This window comes from Lepidothrix coronata, unplaced genomic scaffold (assembly GCF_001604755.1).
Source record: "Lepidothrix coronata isolate B3197 unplaced genomic scaffold, Lepidothrix_coronata-1.0 Scaffold10, whole genome shotgun sequence".
Lineage (NCBI taxonomy): Eukaryota > Metazoa > Chordata > Aves > Passeriformes > Pipridae > Lepidothrix > Lepidothrix coronata.
This window is the reverse complement of record NW_016690190.1, coordinates 3,360,312-3,377,484: the sequence shown is the minus strand read 5'-3', so window position 1 is coordinate 3,377,484 and position 17,173 is coordinate 3,360,312. Positions and strand designations below refer to the sequence as shown.

The 17,173-nt window shown below is 46.0% G+C and overlaps 1 protein-coding gene across 2 annotated transcripts in view; it reads left to right on the top strand.

Moving 5' to 3' along the window:
- Positions 1 to 17,173, top strand: part of DENND2A (DENN domain containing 2A) — a 57,486-nt gene that overhangs the window by 37,281 nt on the left and 3,032 nt on the right. For both annotated transcript variants that reach the window (XM_017804909.1, XM_017804910.1), the window contains exons 9-17: positions 1,049 to 1,236; positions 1,951 to 2,060; positions 2,256 to 2,325; positions 2,920 to 2,997; positions 3,487 to 3,627; positions 5,641 to 5,789; positions 13,605 to 13,782; positions 14,610 to 14,651; positions 15,995 to 16,112. In XM_017804909.1, coding sequence (XP_017660398.1) covers positions 1,049 to 1,236; positions 1,951 to 2,060; positions 2,256 to 2,325; positions 2,920 to 2,997; positions 3,487 to 3,627; positions 5,641 to 5,789; positions 13,605 to 13,782; positions 14,610 to 14,651; positions 15,995 to 16,112 — 1,074 coding nt within the window. The remainder of the gene's footprint in view (positions 1 to 1,048; positions 1,237 to 1,950; positions 2,061 to 2,255; positions 2,326 to 2,919; positions 2,998 to 3,486; positions 3,628 to 5,640; positions 5,790 to 13,604; positions 13,783 to 14,609; positions 14,652 to 15,994; positions 16,113 to 17,173) is intronic.

The window sequence follows — 17,173 nt, the reverse complement described above, 5'->3', positions numbered from 1 at the left end:
TGGAATAGTCCACAAGTGGCACTTTACCAGACAAAAGATCAAGTGTCTATATACTTTATCTATATACTATCTCTCAGGAAGCCCTGTCTCCCAAGCAGACATCTTATGTCTTTGGAGTCCCTGCAGTATCCCTGTGGTTGTTCTTGCTGTCAAAATGTTGCATTGCCACCTGCCTTCACAAAAAGCAAAGTTGTGAGAGTGTGCTGTAGTCTGTGCTTGTAGTTAATTCTTTCTTTCTTTTGTAGTAGGGGTAAGGGAGACATCATGGAGATTTAATTTGGGATGCAACTGTAAAACAAAGCAGGGGGATGGTCTCAGGGAATCTCATCTGGTCTCTTCTCAGCAGGCAGCTTTTCATTACTTTCCATGCTGGAATGTTTATTGTCCCATGGCTCATGTGTGTGTTGCAGTTACAGCTTGCTTAGCAGTTTTTCTTGTTTTCCCTTTGTCTTGGGTGAACTTGTAGAAGCATGGCCCTGAGAGATTAGTTTTAGGCACAGGAAGAACTGGCATGAGCCAGCATTTTTCATTTGCACCTCTCTTCATGTTCTTTTGTTGTCAACCTACAGCCCATCTGGTGTATTGAATCTGGGAGTTCCCAGCATTACTCAGGCAGCAGAGCTCTAGCCTGACCCAAGTGCTGTTCTTGTAAAACTGTGGGGATTGCTACCCACAGCCTCCTCTGAACAAAGGTGATCAATCACCTAACTGTGCTGGCTTTAAAAACTGCGTAAATGAGTGCTAGGATGAATGACCACACTTTATCTGTTACATCATGTCCCATATGGATATCAGTTTGGGTTGTCTTCAGCTGTAAAAGCTATCCATGAAATCCTTCTGCTGCCAAAGCTCTTCAGGGGGATGGCACAAGATTATGGCCCATCTCTGATGATATTTGTAGTGCATCTTCCAAATGGTTCCCACATCTTACTCAGCCATTGACAAAGCAAATGCAGTGAGGTGATTTCAAGTTTATCCCTCAGTCTCAGTTGATGCTCTGTGCAAAGAGCCAGACAAAGTCACAGTGTCTAATCTTTATTTTTTGTAGCTCACAGCCAGCGCCTGGTGCATGTGAAGTCTCGCCTGAAGCAAACCCCGCGGTACCAAACCTTGGAACGGGACTTGATTGAGTATCAAGAGAGGCAGCTGTTCGAGTACTTCGTCGTGGTGTCGCTGCACAAGAAGCAGGCTGGGGCTGCCTATGTCCCTGAGGTTACCCAGCAGTTCCCACTGAAGGTGCGCTGCCTGTCGGGAGGGTCTGGCTGATGTGTCTTGGATTGCCTGATGCACTTGCACAGCTGGAGAAGCTGCAGCTTCCCTGTTGACTACATGTTATATCAGTAACCCCTCTGCTCTGTCAGTGTTCAGTGAGGCTGAAGATAGAGGAGCTGCAGTCACCACCATAGAATTGTCATAATATCCCTCACTGATGAAAGAGCAGCTGATTTAGATCTTTTCCTGCCCTTGGCTATGACTTTTATGTAGCTATTCCCTTTCTCCCCCTTTTCTTTTTAAAGAAAACTGATGGTTGGGAGAAGACACGTGTTCTTAAAGGGAAGGCACAGCTTTTGTCAATAGGCTGTCTCAGTATAGGGAACGAGGAGTGGGAGAAACACAGAGCCAGTGTGACAGCGTATTTGTAAATGGGATGTAACCAGAGCTCCCCTCAGACTTCAGTTCTCTCTCCACTTGCTGGAAGTTGTGTCACAGATTAGAGGCACAATATAGCAGGGGCAGGTGCTGCAGATGCGGGGCTTGGTGGAATTGGGGGCACAGAGGTACCTTAAGATATCTAAAGATTAGGTGAGCCAGAATCACAGAAATTTTAATATCTTCCAGGCAGAAGCTTAGCTTCTGTCATCACCTCTTCATTTGTCACAGGAGAAATATTTGAAGTCATTCCATCCCCACATGACTAATTGGAAACATTCCTTCTCTCTGTTCTGCTAGCTTGAGCGCTCGTTCAAATTCATGCGTGAGGCAGAAGATCAGTTGAAAGCTATTCCCCAGTTTTGCTTCCCTGATGCAAAGGACTGGGCCCCCATCCATCAGTTTGCCAGGTAGGTACTGTACTTTACATCCTGATTCAGGAGAAACGGATTTATCTATCGACCTACTTAAGTACAAGAGCTGTTACAGTAGAAAATTGGGCAGAGCCCTGAGAGGGGTGTATTGGAAATGCAGGAATATTTTGGGTTTATTGGGTTTGTATGTCAGTAATGGGTATCTTGTCATTATGATTTCTTTTTCTGCAGTGAAACATTCTCATTTGTCCTGACGGGAGAAGATGGAAGCAGGCGATTTGGATACTGTAGGAGGCTGCTGGTAATTATCCCTGGGTTTTTATCTTTTCCTAGAGATGCAGCCTTCTGTGGGGTTGATGTTACTGGCATCTATTTTGGAAAGTGGAAAGCTGCTGCTCTTCTCTTTCAGTGTGGAAAGAAAGAGCAGCAGCAGAGCAGCTTTGCTCTCTTCTGTTCAGTGCCAAAGTGCCTCTCTTGCATTTTTCTTACACCAGCACTTAACATTATGACCGTGGGTTGTTGTTTCACCACTAAGCTGAAGACAGGCTTTGTATCCCTTAGGTCTGGATAGCTATTGGACAGTTGTCTAACCCTGTGCTGGTCCCATAGGCTCAGAGTTGTTTCTGTAGAGCAGTCTACCCTGCCTTTGTCATTGAATTTAGGCAGGTTGGGACCATACTGTGGTTGTGCCCATTTCTCCATGCCGTTTCCAGCGTACCAGGGTTTGAGCCAGGTTGCCATCATCACCATACTGTCACATGTCTGCCACTTTCTGAGCCAGCCAGTGAGATGCAGAACTAAGAGACTGGTCACTCTATCTTTGCAGTAGTTATTACTCTGACATTTTCTTGGTGGTTTTTCTTCTGTGTGTGTGTGTTTGTGTTTGTCTTGAAAGCCCAGTGGGAAAGGGAAGCGTCTCCCAGAAGTTTACTGCATTGTGAGTCGCCTTGGATGCTTCAACCTCTTCTCTAAGGTGAGTGGGGAGAGAGAGGGGGAATTTGTGCTGTATGTCAAGAGGGACCTAAAAGTGAAGCTGATGTCAGAAGAGTGGGGAAGCTGATGGCTGAAGAAAAGGCCTGAAATGCTGCTAGCGAGGCAAACACGTGCTAATTCCAGAACCTAGGAAAAACGCAGTTAATAGGAAGACTAGATTGTTAGCTCTTGCCTTCTTCCTTTAGCAGAACTACCAGAATGCAAGAGAGATTAAAAGGTGGAGTCCTGACTGAGTGTGGTGGGGAGTTCACAGTTTGTAAGCTTTCCAGTGACCTCACTGGAGCTGCATTTCTCTTGCTAAAGGAAGTTAAGGGTCTTCAGTTGTACCTTTTACCTTCTTCCTTATGATTCAAGGCTCCACGACGATGCTGGATTAGAGAGAGAACATAGATGCCAGTACACTTCATTCCTGGTGTTACCTCCCTCTTCCTGATTTACATGTTTTTGTGTCTTCATGCCTTTATTTCAGATCTTGGATGAGGTTGAGAAGAGACGGGGCATTTCCCCAGCCCTGGTGCAGCCTCTCATGAGGAGTGTCATGGAGGCACCATTCCCAGCTTTGGGCCGGACAATTACAGTCAAGAACTTCTTGCCAGGCTCAGGAACAGAGGTAAAGACCCCATCCTAGAGAGAGGGAAACAGGCCAGCAAATAGCAAAGGACTGGTGACTGGAAGTTGGGACCATGAGAGGTTCATAGCATGCGCTCCAGCATCCTTAATACAGAACACCTGTTCATATGGAATAGGTTGTGGAGTTCTGGTCAAAAACTACCTGAAACCACACCAGACTAATGCTGCAGCCTTTCAAAATGATGTTTTCAGAGCATGGAGGTTGTATGTCACACAATATGGCATGAGGACAGTGGGAGGGATTTTGTGCATAGCACTGAAGGACTGTGGGAGGATGGGGGGAGACAAATTGAATGTAGTTTTGGACACACTTTGTTTTGGGTGTGTATGCCTTAAATGTGAGAGGGAGGAAAGTGAGCAAGTTGATAAAGATTGTGTTTGAGGGCTTTCAGCACAGCACTACATGAGGGCATTCTCCTCAACCCAACTGAAAACAGTCCCAACTAAATGAAATTACTGCACAGCCCATGCACAGCTGGTTAAAAATGTGCATTCGAGGAGCAGAGTCCCAGTGGTGTGCTGTCAGGCTGTGAGAATGTTTTGGCTGCTTTGTGTTTAGGATCCTTGATGTTTCATTAATAATCTGGTTGATGGAATCAACTCCACATTTACACAATACAGTATTGGGGTGGGTTGCAGGCACACTGGAGAATAAGGGATTAAAATTCAAAGTGACCTCTCCTAAATTCCAGAAACATGTTCAAGTGTTCAAGAAATGCCTGGATGTAGCACTTAGTGCCGTGGTCTAGTTGACAAGGTGGTGATCAGTGAAAGATTGGACTCACTGATCTTAGAGGTGTTTTCCAACCTAAATGATTCTGTGATTCTGTAGATTGAAGATTTGGTGTGAACTTCAATATGGTGAAGCACAAAAGCTGGAAGGAAGAAAGGAGTAGTCTAACACGACAGGATAGTAACTGAGTGAACAGCAGTACTTCAGAGAAGGATCTGGTGGTATAGTGGGCCATAAAGTGAGCAAAAGTAACAGTGTGGCATTATTTAGACAAACTCCTTCATTGTGAAAGCAATTTCAAGTGATGAATAATAAATGAAAGCAGTAATAAATAAAAGCAATTTTTCTGCTTTCCAGCATCAGTGAAAATTTATTCAGAGTACCATTTTCCAGAAAATGCAACCACTAGAAAAAAGCCCCAGAAGAGTGGTTCTGCTTACTAAGTGTTCTAGAAAATACAGGCAAAGCTTGAGAAAATTGTTTGCTTAATATAGAAAACAAAGGACAAAGGACATGTGATAACCTTTCAACAGAGAGGAAGGTGACCAATTGTTCTGAGTGACAACAAGTAATTGAACTAATTTGATGCTGACATGTTTCAGCTGCAGGTTTGGTGTTGGTGAGGGTAGTTCAGAACTAGAGTAATTTTCTTGTGGGATTTATGAAATGTGTGGTGTTGGAGGCTTTCAAAAACAATTTAGATAAGCATCTGTGTAAGATAAGGAGTATGAAGTGCTAAGGTGCTGTGACAGGCATTATTTAAGTAGATATGAACAAAGAAAAATACCCACAGGCTGCTCTTTTCTGTAACTGATATAAAAAATTTATAGTCAGTAGGTTAAGCATCCAGATTCTTGCAGTAAAAAAAAAAAAAAAGAATTGTAACTGTAAAATCAGACTGTAGATTTGAAAGGCTCCATGATATTCTGCTGCTTGAATGCCAGAAAGGCTGAAAGCCGCTCCTAGCTGGACACAAACTAGTTTTCCTCCTTATGAAGAGCTCCTTGTCTTCAGTCCAGTAGGGAGAACTTGTGGTTGATCTCGTGCTGTGCCTGTTGGAGTGGACTCTGGGTTGTCTTCATCTGGAAGAAGGATTTATGGGAGGTCTTTGGACAGACTGTGTTTGAGGACTTAACACTGTGTGGTGTTTGCCAGCACAGGCAGTGAGGCCTGTTTGCTGTGAAAATACCTGTTGGCTCCTTGCTTGCCAAGTCTGGGTGGGCAGGAAAAGCTCACTTGTGGTCTTTTTGTCCCCAACAGGTCATTGAGCTTCGGCGGCCTCTTGACTCCAGGCTTGAGCACGTTGATTTTGAGTCCTTGTTCACATCCCTCAGCGTGCGGCATCTGAGCAGAGTCTTTGCCTCCCTGCTGCTGGAAAGGAGGGTGATCTTTATCGCAGACAAGCTCAGGTACCCTCTTGCATTTCCTTAAAGAAAATGCTGCCAAGGAAGGGAGGCTGGGAAGACTGCAGTCAGTAACTGATCTCTCTGCTTTGTTCTTTTTCCTCTCTGCTCTTTTCCAACTTGGTCATGATGTGAGTAGGGCTGTTCTTCCTAGGAATGGGGAACTTAGGCCATGAACTATAATTTCATTTTTGCAGTTTGCAAAATGTGTGCTGCTTCTCATTCCCAAGGAGAACCAAATTCCACTTTCTCCAGACAGTTTCAGAGCAGATCCCAGTGCTAAGGAAGCAAAATCCCTCCTTTTGCTCCATGATGCTGCAGTGTTCCCTGCTGAGCTGTTGCTGGGATTTCCAGGGATCAAGCCTTGGGCAGAGATGACTGTCCCTTCTGAGTTGCTCCCCGATGTCACAAAATCTTCTTAAATTTTCAGCTTGTATTTTAATATTGGTTTCCAAAGATGTTTTTCTTATGGGGGATGAAAGCAAAGGATGCGATGAGGGGAAGTGAGGCAGAGGATTTCCCCCTTCTGTTTTGAATCCGCTCAATTTGATTTTTTAAAAATTTATTTGTTTGCTCTCCTAAATTATGAAAATGGGTCCAGGTTTCTTTAAGATCTTGTGCAGCTGGTGGCTGGCAGCTCTCCAACCCTTGAAGCACTTGAGGATTCAGGGAGGAAAGCTCGCCAAGGCTGGGGAAAGAAAAGCTGCCTGGATGAGTAATGACACTTAAGAGCACGCTCAGGTTTCAGGAGTGTACAATGCCCCTAAGCTGTCTGTTTTCACAACTTCCAGGCAGCAGCCTGCAGCTCTGGGACTGAGCACTGGGGCAAAGAATGGAGAGGCCCCTTCTACAAGAAGGTGAAGGGGAAAAATTCATTCTGCACAGATCCAGGGCTCTCTGTATGCAGAGCTCAGGCAGTCACATCGCAGGAATAGGAAAGCTGGGGAGAGGGAAGCTGTAGCATCTAGAGAGCACTGGCTACTTGCAGGTTTTGGCAGCTGCCTTGGGTCAGAAAGGGGAAGATTTGCTTCTTTAGAATCACTGATACACTATATGCATAGAGGCTTAGTATTCTGGATGCTTAAGCCACACATTTCATGCAGAGCATTCAGACTTGCATTGAAAATGAGAGAATTCATACAAACGCTGTATTTCCATGTAACATATATGATTTATGTGAGAGTTTATGATCACAGGCTTTCAAATATTTTTCTCCTCTTCTGTAGGAAAAATTTTACATTCTGAGAAAATTTGTTAAGGACATAGATGACATTGTAATCTCAACATGAGGGCTGGGTGGTATAAGTAAACAGTAGGGAACTTCTGGGGTTTTTTTTAAGGCATCAGTTTAGAATGAACCCTTATTTACCAGATCTTTTCCTATCACATCTTTATATGATAGCACAACACCACGTATGTAACACACATGGGGTGTGTTACAGAATATCTCTAATTGAAAGCATTTTGATGGGTTTTTTTCCCACCCCTGTATCTTTGTCAGTATATCCAGGGTCCTTAACAATGAGTCCACCTGCACAGGCCTGTAAAAGAGAGTGGGAGAGAGCTATAGAATCATAGTTTCTAAAATCTCTAATAATACCATAAACAGCTTTTTCTTCTATGAAAAAAAGGAATTGTTGTGTTTAAAAGCTCGAGGGTCTGTTAGACCACAGGGCTCAGATTCAAATATTTACCATAGATTTGCCAGCTCTCTATGACACTTTTAATATTTGATGTTTCTGAGAAGACCTTGCTCTGAGCAATTTCAGGAGCATCTTTTTCTTTTCCTATAAAAAATATGAAGTTTCTCTGGCTCATTTTTGTGGAGCAAAAGCTTGGAAATTATCCTAAAGGACTGTAAAGGTGTGAAAAGCAGAAAACAAGAAAATAAGCCTCAAAATTAAATAAACTATTGTGTTTTAGTCCAGTTCAGTGACTTGAGTGGACTGGATTGGTGAGCCTTGGCTAAGATCAACAGTTGGTGGACAGTTCATGTTTTGAAAGCTGATGATATTGTAGATACAGGATCTTCTGTCAAAATGATACTTTTCCTGGGACAGGAACACATTGAACTCAATGAATATTAAGTAGTATTTACTTTAGGAGTGAAAATGCCAGTTTCAGAGGAAAAAAAGAAATGCTTTTTTAGAAATAGCTTAAGAGAAGGAAAAAACGATAAAAGCAGCTGTTGGAAACTTCTCAGAGGTTAGGAATGCTAGAAATAATCCAGCTGAGATGGATTAACGGGAAGAGTGCAGGTGACATGGTGAAAGATGGGCAATAAATTACATTTATCATTTATCTTTGCAGTTCTTCATATGGGCACTATCAATAACTATCTGTCTGTGTTTGTAAAGGTGTGTCTGGGTATGAGTGACACAGAAATGATGTATGAAATTTATTTACATCTTTTAATTGCTGTAAAATCAGTCTGTGGGAAAAGAAAGCTGAAAGGTCGCTTGCCAAATACTGCGTGAACTGTGAAATGTTTTCAAGCTGAGCCAAAAAATGCATCTAACAAGTGTACAGCAAGTGAAATACGTTGTCTTTTCCATCTTTAGAATGAGCACAGAGTGTTTAAAGACCTGTCAATCCACAGCTTGGCAGCGGAAAAGGAAAGAATTTGGTTTATTAGTTTTTGAGTGTGGGGGTGTCTCTCCTCTGTTGTTACGGAAACTGGAGTATACATAGCCTTGCAACCCAGGAGAATGACTTTGTGAAAACTGTGTTGGTCTGTGGAGTCTTCCCTAGCTTTTGTTCACTCCTGCACTGTAAACTTTAGTCCTGGGGCAGTTGAGGCCCTGGCACGGGTTGGATGCTGCAACACGAGAGCTGCTTTTGTTTCCAAGGGATGCTGCCTGGCATGCAGTTCCAGGCACTGTAGGCCAACCTTTTAGAAAGCATCTTCCAACCAAAAGTGTCCTGATGTCACAACGTACCTAGAGCTGGGCAGTTTTTACTGGCCTGAGTAGGAGATCTGTGAGATTCACAAGGCTTTTTAAAACAGAAAAACTTGCACGGCCTTAAAATCAATGCCTCCTTTTTCCAGATCTCAAAAGCCCGTTGTGGATCTGACCAACTCTGTCTCTGCCAGAAACCACAGCTGTGTCAACAACACAAAGTGGTCATTGTTATCAAAGGCAGATCTGAAAGAATTAGAGTAGACACTTTAAATGTGGTCATCCCCAGCAAAAGGTAATTAATCAACAAGAAGAACCCTTTTCCACGTGCTGCAAAAACAAATCTGGGACTGCGAATCTCAGCCTCGCACATTTCTCCTTTTTGTACTATGATTAGGGAGAAGAAGAAACCCAAGGATTAAGTTTTGATGTTAGATAATGGCATTGTTTCTTCAGATCATTTTAACACTCGCTTCTTCACCTGCACGAACCTGCCACGTTGGTGGGAGCCAATGAGGGTCCCCACAGCTGGTGGAACTTGGCACCCTCCTGGTGGCATTTGCAGCAATGCTGCACGAAGTCATGGGACAATGCTTGGAAGCTCCTACGCCTGTTAAATGTTGTAAACCAGATCTGTAATCCATCATAAGTAAATCCAGATGTGACACAGTGTCAGAAATCCGAAGGTGTTTGTAGAATGAGTACTACTGTAGCAGAGCTTATTAAAAAAAAAAATAAAGAGAAAAGACCTATTCAAACCATCTTAAATTGCCAAATGCCAGCATATTTTGAGCAGTTTGGTTAGTGCAGGGACCACAGGGCTTCTTGGCATTAAACCACACAAGGCTGTTTGATTCAGTGGTGTTTTTCAGAAATCATGAAGTATCCTAAACCCAGAGAGGGATTCAGCTTTGGAGACTTTTTACTGTAGGTGCTTGCCTTTGGAGTGGAAAACTGGAAACCTTGTAGTCAGTCTGAGGTTTGGGAGGAAAGCAACCAAACTGAACAGACATTGTCCTTCCTTAGAAGCTGTTGCAACTTGTCAAGGTGTCTTTTAGAGCAAGTCTAGCAAGTCTTGGAGCAACTTTTCCCAGAAGAGAAAGAAGGGTTTCTATGTAGTTGCAGCTGTTGTGTTCAGATTCTGTATTGGCCACCTGTGTTTAAGGTGGCTATCAAGAAACAGCAGCTTCATAGGATGCTCTGTGGTAGGTTTGTGATGGGATGCTGTGTGGTAGGAAGGCTTATTGTTAGAGCAAACAAATGTCACAGACTGCTGTGCTGTCATTGTTCTGACCAAAGGAGTGCTCAGCCAGAGAGATCTGCGTGTCAGTCGAAATCAGCCCTTTAGGGAGGGATCTGAGGGTTCTTTGCATACTTCAGCTCTTTTTAGCCTCTGTACTAGTGACATCTCTGTCTCAACTGCAAGCAACATCAGACATGCAGCTCAACCATGTTCCCTGCAGAAGGCTGAATGAACCCATGAAAGTGTGCTCAGGATCTTGAAAGTGTACTTCAAAGACCTGCAGTATTTTTAAGATCACTGTTGAGACCGAAAGTCTTAAAAAGTGGTGTCTGTGTCCCATTTGAACATCTGGTCCTGAACTCGTGTGGCCTGAGGGTGGTGCATGGCACTCCCCAGAGCACACTGCAATCCCATTACTGCTGGCTGAAGAGCACAGTCACACAGCTGGCATTAAAGGAATTTATCACACTGGTTCTTTTGCAAGACTCAGCAGCCATGGTGTGAATCAGCAGTCTCTTAGTGCTTGTTGCAGTGCCATATGCAAGAGAAAGAGATAGCTTAGGCTTGAGTCATTCCAGAAGACCAAGGTTCTCCTGGGCTCCTGGCAACCTGCAGCTCCCTGAGACTATCTGCAGAGCAAGTCTGACTGAATCACATCGTGGAAGAGATACCTCAGTGTTACCTCCTCTGTGTCCATCTCTGAACTGCCTTCAAAGGAGCCTCACAGACCTCAACCCTATCAGTATTGTTCTCTGAAAATGTCTTCCACAGTGAGAAATGTTTCAGAGCAGAGATCACTAGGTCTCATCCTAGAGGCGATGAGTCATTCAGAGATGGAAGGGTGGAAGGGGAAGTTGTCTTTACTTCCCACTGCCTGGTGTGTACAATTTCAGACTTACACAGCTCTGCCTTTGACTTCCACTAACTGGACCTCAGCCATCTTTCCTCCCACTCAATCTCTCACGTACCATGTGTACTCACTGGGACTTGAGAGCTGCGCTGAGGGAAGAACAACCCACCATAAATATAGCAGGAGACAGCATGCCATAATACATCACCATACCATAAATAACCATGTACTTCAGCTGCTCGCTGTTCCTCTGTGGAGCTACCTGGAATCAGAGATGTTTTCCACTGTTTTTCAAATGCTGTCTATAAAGTCAGTTCCCACTTTTAGTCGGGAAAATTAGGAAAAAGGAAAGGAAATTTAGAATAAAAAGGATACACCTTCAAAATCGAGGATTTGTGACAACGATAAAACTTCTTACACTTCCACATTCAACCCCTCCTCAAAGAAGAGGAATGGTGAGTGGTGGTAATGCCACACTGCTGTGCATAAGTGATGAAAGCTTTCACTGTGCTGCTGCTGCTGTTACTGGAGCTATTACCAGTCAGCAATTGAGGAGTGGAAAATACGTTCTGCAGTAATAGAGGGGAAGAGAAACCCCTGATTTTATATTTGCTAACATGACCTGAAATGTGTTAGTATATGAATAGTGCAGCCTTGAAGGAGATGGTTTTTAAGGGATCTCATTAACTTGGAGTGCACTTCTAAGATAGCACATTCACTTTTGTTGTGGTTTCTTTCAAGATTAGCTTGTATGAAAGATACAAAAAAATCAGCCACTCTGATATTATTCCCACATTCTCTCTCGTGAGTTTTTTGTGTTTGTTTTTTGTAAATGTTTCTGTTTCTTACTAGCTCTGTGTTTTCTTATTATTTTCATTTTGCTTCTCTCAGATTCTTTATCTACCTTGCACGTGGGCTTGCTCATGAGGGCTTGCTGATGAGGGCAGGCACAGCTTGAGAGCAGTGACACAGAGGCAGCCTGCAGGAATGAATGCAGAGAAGGGAGGGGGATACTCTCAGACCTTCCTAAACAAGGATGGGGAACTGAGAGGGTTTTTTTCCCCATGTAAAGGCTTAAAGCTACGTGTCCATGACCCAGCCTTTGAAAGGTCTTCCTCTGTTTTTATAGAGAATCCCCTTAACAAAAGACAAGCCTTTGGGAGCACAGGGAGAGGAAATTGTCTCTGTTTTGCGAAGAGACTTTCTCAGTGCACACATCCCAGCTGTCTTTCCCGGATGCCAGTTCCCTACCTGTCGCAGTCCTAGATAAAATTCTCACTTTAAGCAGATTCCAGCCTCCCCCTTGGGATCTCCCTGTCTCCAAAAAGTGTCATGTGTTTATTTATGTTTGCTGCCTGATTGCTTCATACTGTCACAGTGATGTCCTGGCAACTACAATTGTGTTCTGCTAAACTGAGCTTACCTGATGAAAGCCAGCCAGGTGTCCCTCAGCCACACCACTCTGCTCAGTGTGCTTTAGCAATACACCACAGGGATGCACATCCACCAAACTTGGCTGGAGTGAGGTGGGGAGGGAAAACAGGCTTCATTTGTCAGAGCAAGCTCAAGTCCACACCCATCAAACCCTTTCCTTCTCAAGTCAGCAATAAGCTGCCAGATCCAGGTTGCTGGATGTAAATTCTCCCATGGAGTCTAACAGAAGCCAGCTGGGCGTCCTTCCTCATCAACGTGACTCCTCCTGGCTGCACCAGTCTCCCTCCCCTCCTCCAGCCTGTTCAGACCTGGATGTGAATAAAACGAAGTGACATTGCATGCAGGATTTATAGCAGCAAGCCTTCTCCCTCTCTTGATGCATAAAAATGCTTACAGACCCAGAAGAGATGAGTAACTGGTGCCCTGTGGTGAGCTCTGCTGTGTCTGACTGGAGACCTTGCCCGTCTCCTGCCAGAGAGCTGATGGGGTTTCCAGACAGTCCCTCTTGTCAGCAAAGGCACAGCCAGGCTGCTGGTGGCATTTGAAGGGGCAAGAAGGAAGGCTGCAGTGCCATGAGCCGTGGGCTGGCTGTGTGCTCCCCTTATGAGATTTCACTCTCTCAAGGTTCTGGGTAGCCTTGGCAGGTTCCACAGGCTGCAGAGTGCCTGGATAGCCTTGGCTGGAGACTACTGCCTTCCTCCTTCCCTCATGCTCTGGCATATGATTGGGACCAATAGAAGAGCATACTTTGGCATGCCATTGCTCCTGCTAAGCGTTGCCCAAAGGCAAGGCATATGTGCTGCACAGGTAGCCAGTCAAGGAGCAGGAGTGGGCCAAGGCTGGAATGACCTGCAGGAACACCTGAGGACCTTGGTGCTTTGTCAGGGGGTCCCAGCAGGTTGTCCAGCTGCACTGGTCTGACCAAGAGTACAGCCAGCAGGTAAGTGGGCCAGCACAGCCCAGCAGATGGTTGCTGTGGTGGTGGTGGAGCTGCCTTCTGCCCCCTACAGCTGTGTGCTGTCTGTGCTGGGCAGTGTAGCCCCTGTGCATTCAGAGCTGTGGCTTTCCCATGGGAACAGCCACAGAGGTATCCTTTCTCTAAGGAAAGGCAGTGGCATAAAAGATGCCATGTCTGTCTGATATTTTGCATCAGGGCACTGGAGTAGCAGATCTCTGATTCAGTGGGACCCATCTCTTGTCACATATGTGTGGGCTGAGATCATCTTTTGGAAGTCATTGCTTTTGAAGCTGAAAAATGGGGTCAGAAATCTGGGAAAGGCCCTAGTAATTTGAGAGATCAATCAGGGAACAGTTGAAAGAGCCCTGATTTCTAGGAAGCACCACTCATTCCCTGACTGACCAGCCAATGTCCTTGATTGTGTTTTACCTTCCAGCACACTCTCCAAGTGTTGCCACGCCACGGTGGCCCTACTGTACCCCTTCACCTGGCAGCACACCTACATCCCTGTGCTGCCGCCTTCCATGATCGACATCGTGTGCTCACCCACCCCCTTCCTCATCGGCCTGCTCTCCAGCTCCCTGCCCCGCCTGAAGGAGCTGCCCGTGGAGGAGGTGAGCCATGCATCCACACTGTGGCCTTACTGGTTGCTTCCAGTGGGCTGAGTTGTCCTCTGCCCCAGAAAGGCTGGGAGAGCCTGCCTTGGCAGCTGGCAGCAGGAGGGAGCCGAGCTCTCGTTTTCTGGCTGCTGTGAGCATGGGGGGAGGGAGGAAGTGGACGGTCCCCTGGGGAAGCAAAGGTCTGTGCTCTGCCTTGTCCACAGCTTGGGAAGGCGGGGGGCTGGGATCTCCCACCGTGGGGCTGCTGTGGTTAGGAGGTGACTTTAGTAAAGTTTCTATTGGTTTCTGCATAGTGCTGTCCATGGGCTATGTGCAAAGTCTGCCAGGCTTGAACTGTGATTGCGGTAGACTGGCCAGGATAGCTGTCCTTCTGGTTAACACAGGTACCTAATGCAAGCAATAAATAATTAAGAATTGGATTTGTGGTGCACAAGAGTGAATGCAGCAAGGCTGAACATGGTCGGTGAGGCATTTCCCTCCCTGCACAACCAGGAGACAGCAGTGCAGCACACGGGGAGAAAAGATAAAGTTCTGGAAAGATAAAGAAGTATCTGATGTGGTGATAAAGAGTGCTGGGCCAGGGTTTGGATCACAGCCTCCTGCTGTCCAAGCTGCTCTGCAGTTTGCAGCAATGTCATCAGAAAGCCGCAACAAGGGCTCCGCTCCTGGCTCACCCCGGGTGCCTCCTCCAGCTGTGATGGTGGGTAGGAGGAGCAGGGGCAGGGCTAAAGCCTTTCCTCTAGAGCAGTTACAGATTAAGATAAACTCTTGATGATAGAAATAATTACTTCCCCCTTTTATTCTTCCTCTTTTGTTCTTAGGTCCTTGTTGTTGACCTGGTAAATAACCGGTTTCTGAGACAGGTGAGCAGAGCTATTTCGTATCCTTCACCTTCTCTCCTCTTTTTCCATCATACCTTACCTCCATCTGTGTTTGCTGACCTGTGTTTGCCCTTCTGGATGGATTGCTTTCTCCCCACTCAGGGAGAAAAAATCCCACCGAGGCAGGATTTGTGGTTGGCAGTGTTAAGAGGGGTTGCTGTGTATATATGTAATATCAGCATCCCAAACCACAGCTGTTGAGGACTGAATCATTGTGAATTATCTCTGTCTCTAGGGCTTTTTCAAAGAGGAGAAATAGTGACAGTTGAGCACTGTAGTTCTTTAAGTGTCTCCTGTAAGGTGGAGGGCACAGCTGGAAAGCCTTGGCTCAGCACTGTCTGCTGGGGAGCAGCATGGGCTCTTCCAACCTGTGTCTGTCAGTCCATCTCCTATCACATACTCTGCCTGGCATGGGAAAGGAGCCTGGATGATTTCTTGAAATCCTTTCTGCCCAAGGAGCTTGTGGTTCCTCACTCTGGTCTTGCACTGGATGGATCATAAGGTGGTACATGGCAGCCTGTATGTTGCTCTGGCAGTGAGATTGCCTGCTGATTTTTACTTCCCTTTGTTGTGGAGAGGAGGAGCGGGAAGAGGAGGTGGAAGGGGAAGAGTACAAATGAGCAAATATACTCCTGGCCAGGAAGCTATTTTTTCCCAGAGCTTCTTGGCAGATCGCTGAGCAGTGCTGGCAGAATCAGTGTCTGCTGTGCCTCAGCTCCCATGGGTAGGATGGGATGAGTGCTCCTCCTGCTGCAGAGAGCAGCATGTGGGTGAAGGCCACCCTTTTGTCACAGTTCTTGCTTGCCAGCTGCCTCAGCTGCAGGGATGTGCTTTACCTTGCACCTCTCTTTTGGAGGTTTAAGCTAAATCATGCTGTCTCAGCCAGGGCTGGTAGGAGTTCATGCACAGTCACTGGCAGTTCCTTGGCTCTCTGGGAATTCATTATGCCTCCATAAGATGATTGGTGCCTGAGCAGAGCCGAGCAGGGGGCTCTGCTCACCTGGCCACACACCAGCATTGTTCAGATATGTCCTCTTTGTGGTGGGGTGAGTGCTCACAGGCAGATGGTGCAGCAATGGGTGTCTCAGGTCAGACACCTGAAATTCCTCCAGAATAGGGGAATATTTAGGAAAAGATACCCCCTTTCTCCTTCCTCTTGTGCTTCTTGATAGTACTGCGCTGGGAGGTGCTGGGAACATGCCAAGCATATTACTCCTTTTCCCTCTCCTCAGGGTTCATTTTTAGTGCTCCCCCTGCCCTGGGGGCAGGGTAGGAGCTGTTTATGTGCCAGCCCCAGTCCCTGAGGAGGTGGCTCTGTCTTACAGATGGAAGATGAGGACTCCATCCTGCCCCGCAAGCTGCAGGCCGCCCTAGAACACATTTTGGAGCAGAGGAATGAGCTGGCGAGCGACAAGGAGGAGGGCCCTGTCAATGGCAAGCAGGGTAAAGCACAGTGCCTTACAGCTTAAAACCACATCTTTTCCTGCCCCTTTTTCTTCTGTCGCTTCTTAGAGGAGAACTAGGCGTGTGTTAAATTTAACACCACAAATATTAGAGGTAGGTCATGATTTTGGTTAAGCTATGTTAAATATTTCATTGCACAGGGGGCAGTTCTCTGTGTTAGGAGCAACAGTACTTATCCCTTCCTAGCTTCCCCTTCTGTCTGTCCTTCCCTTACAGTTCCAGGGAACACCTGTACTCCTTTCAGGGAGGGTTCCATGGGCTTCTCTCTGCTGCTGGCCATGTGAGTAGTGCAGGCTCCTCTGGGGGACAGTCCACCCACAGAGCTGCAGACTCAGAGATGGCCATGTGGCTCACAGGCAACTGGGCTGAGGCAGCTCTCTTGGGGGCAGTTATGGGCACCTCCTGGTTGCAGAGGAGCCTGAAGAATGTGCTGGGTTTGGCTGGGATAGAGTTAGTTTTCTCCATAGTAGCTAGTACAGGGTTGTGTTTTGGATTTGTGTTGGAAACAGGGTTGATAACTCAGGGATGTTTTAGCTATTGCTGAGCAGAGCTTGCACTGAGTCAAAGCCTTTTCTGGCAGTGAGTGGGCTGGGGGTGCACAAGAAGTTGGGAGGGGATACAGCCAAGGCAGCTGACTCCAAAGGGACATTCCATCTGGAGTGATGCTCATGGAGTCATGTTTAGCATATAAAGCTGGGGGAAGAAGGAGGAGGTGGGGGGACATTCAGAGATAGCGCGTTTTGTCTTCCCAAGGCACTGTTACGTGTGCCGGAGACCTGCTTTCCTGGGGATGGCTGAACACCTGCCTGGCCATGGGAACTGGTGAATAAATTAATTATTTTGCCTTGCTTGCATACACAGTTTTAGCTTTATCCATTAAATTGTCTTTATCTTGGCCCATGAGTTTTCTCACTTTTACTCTTCTGATTCTCTCCCCCATCCTACCAAAGAGGAGTGAGCACCCAGACAAAGCTTAGTGACTTTCAAAGTCGTAGCAATTTGGTCTGCTTCTGTGGCAAGCACTTTCTAGAATGCTGTCT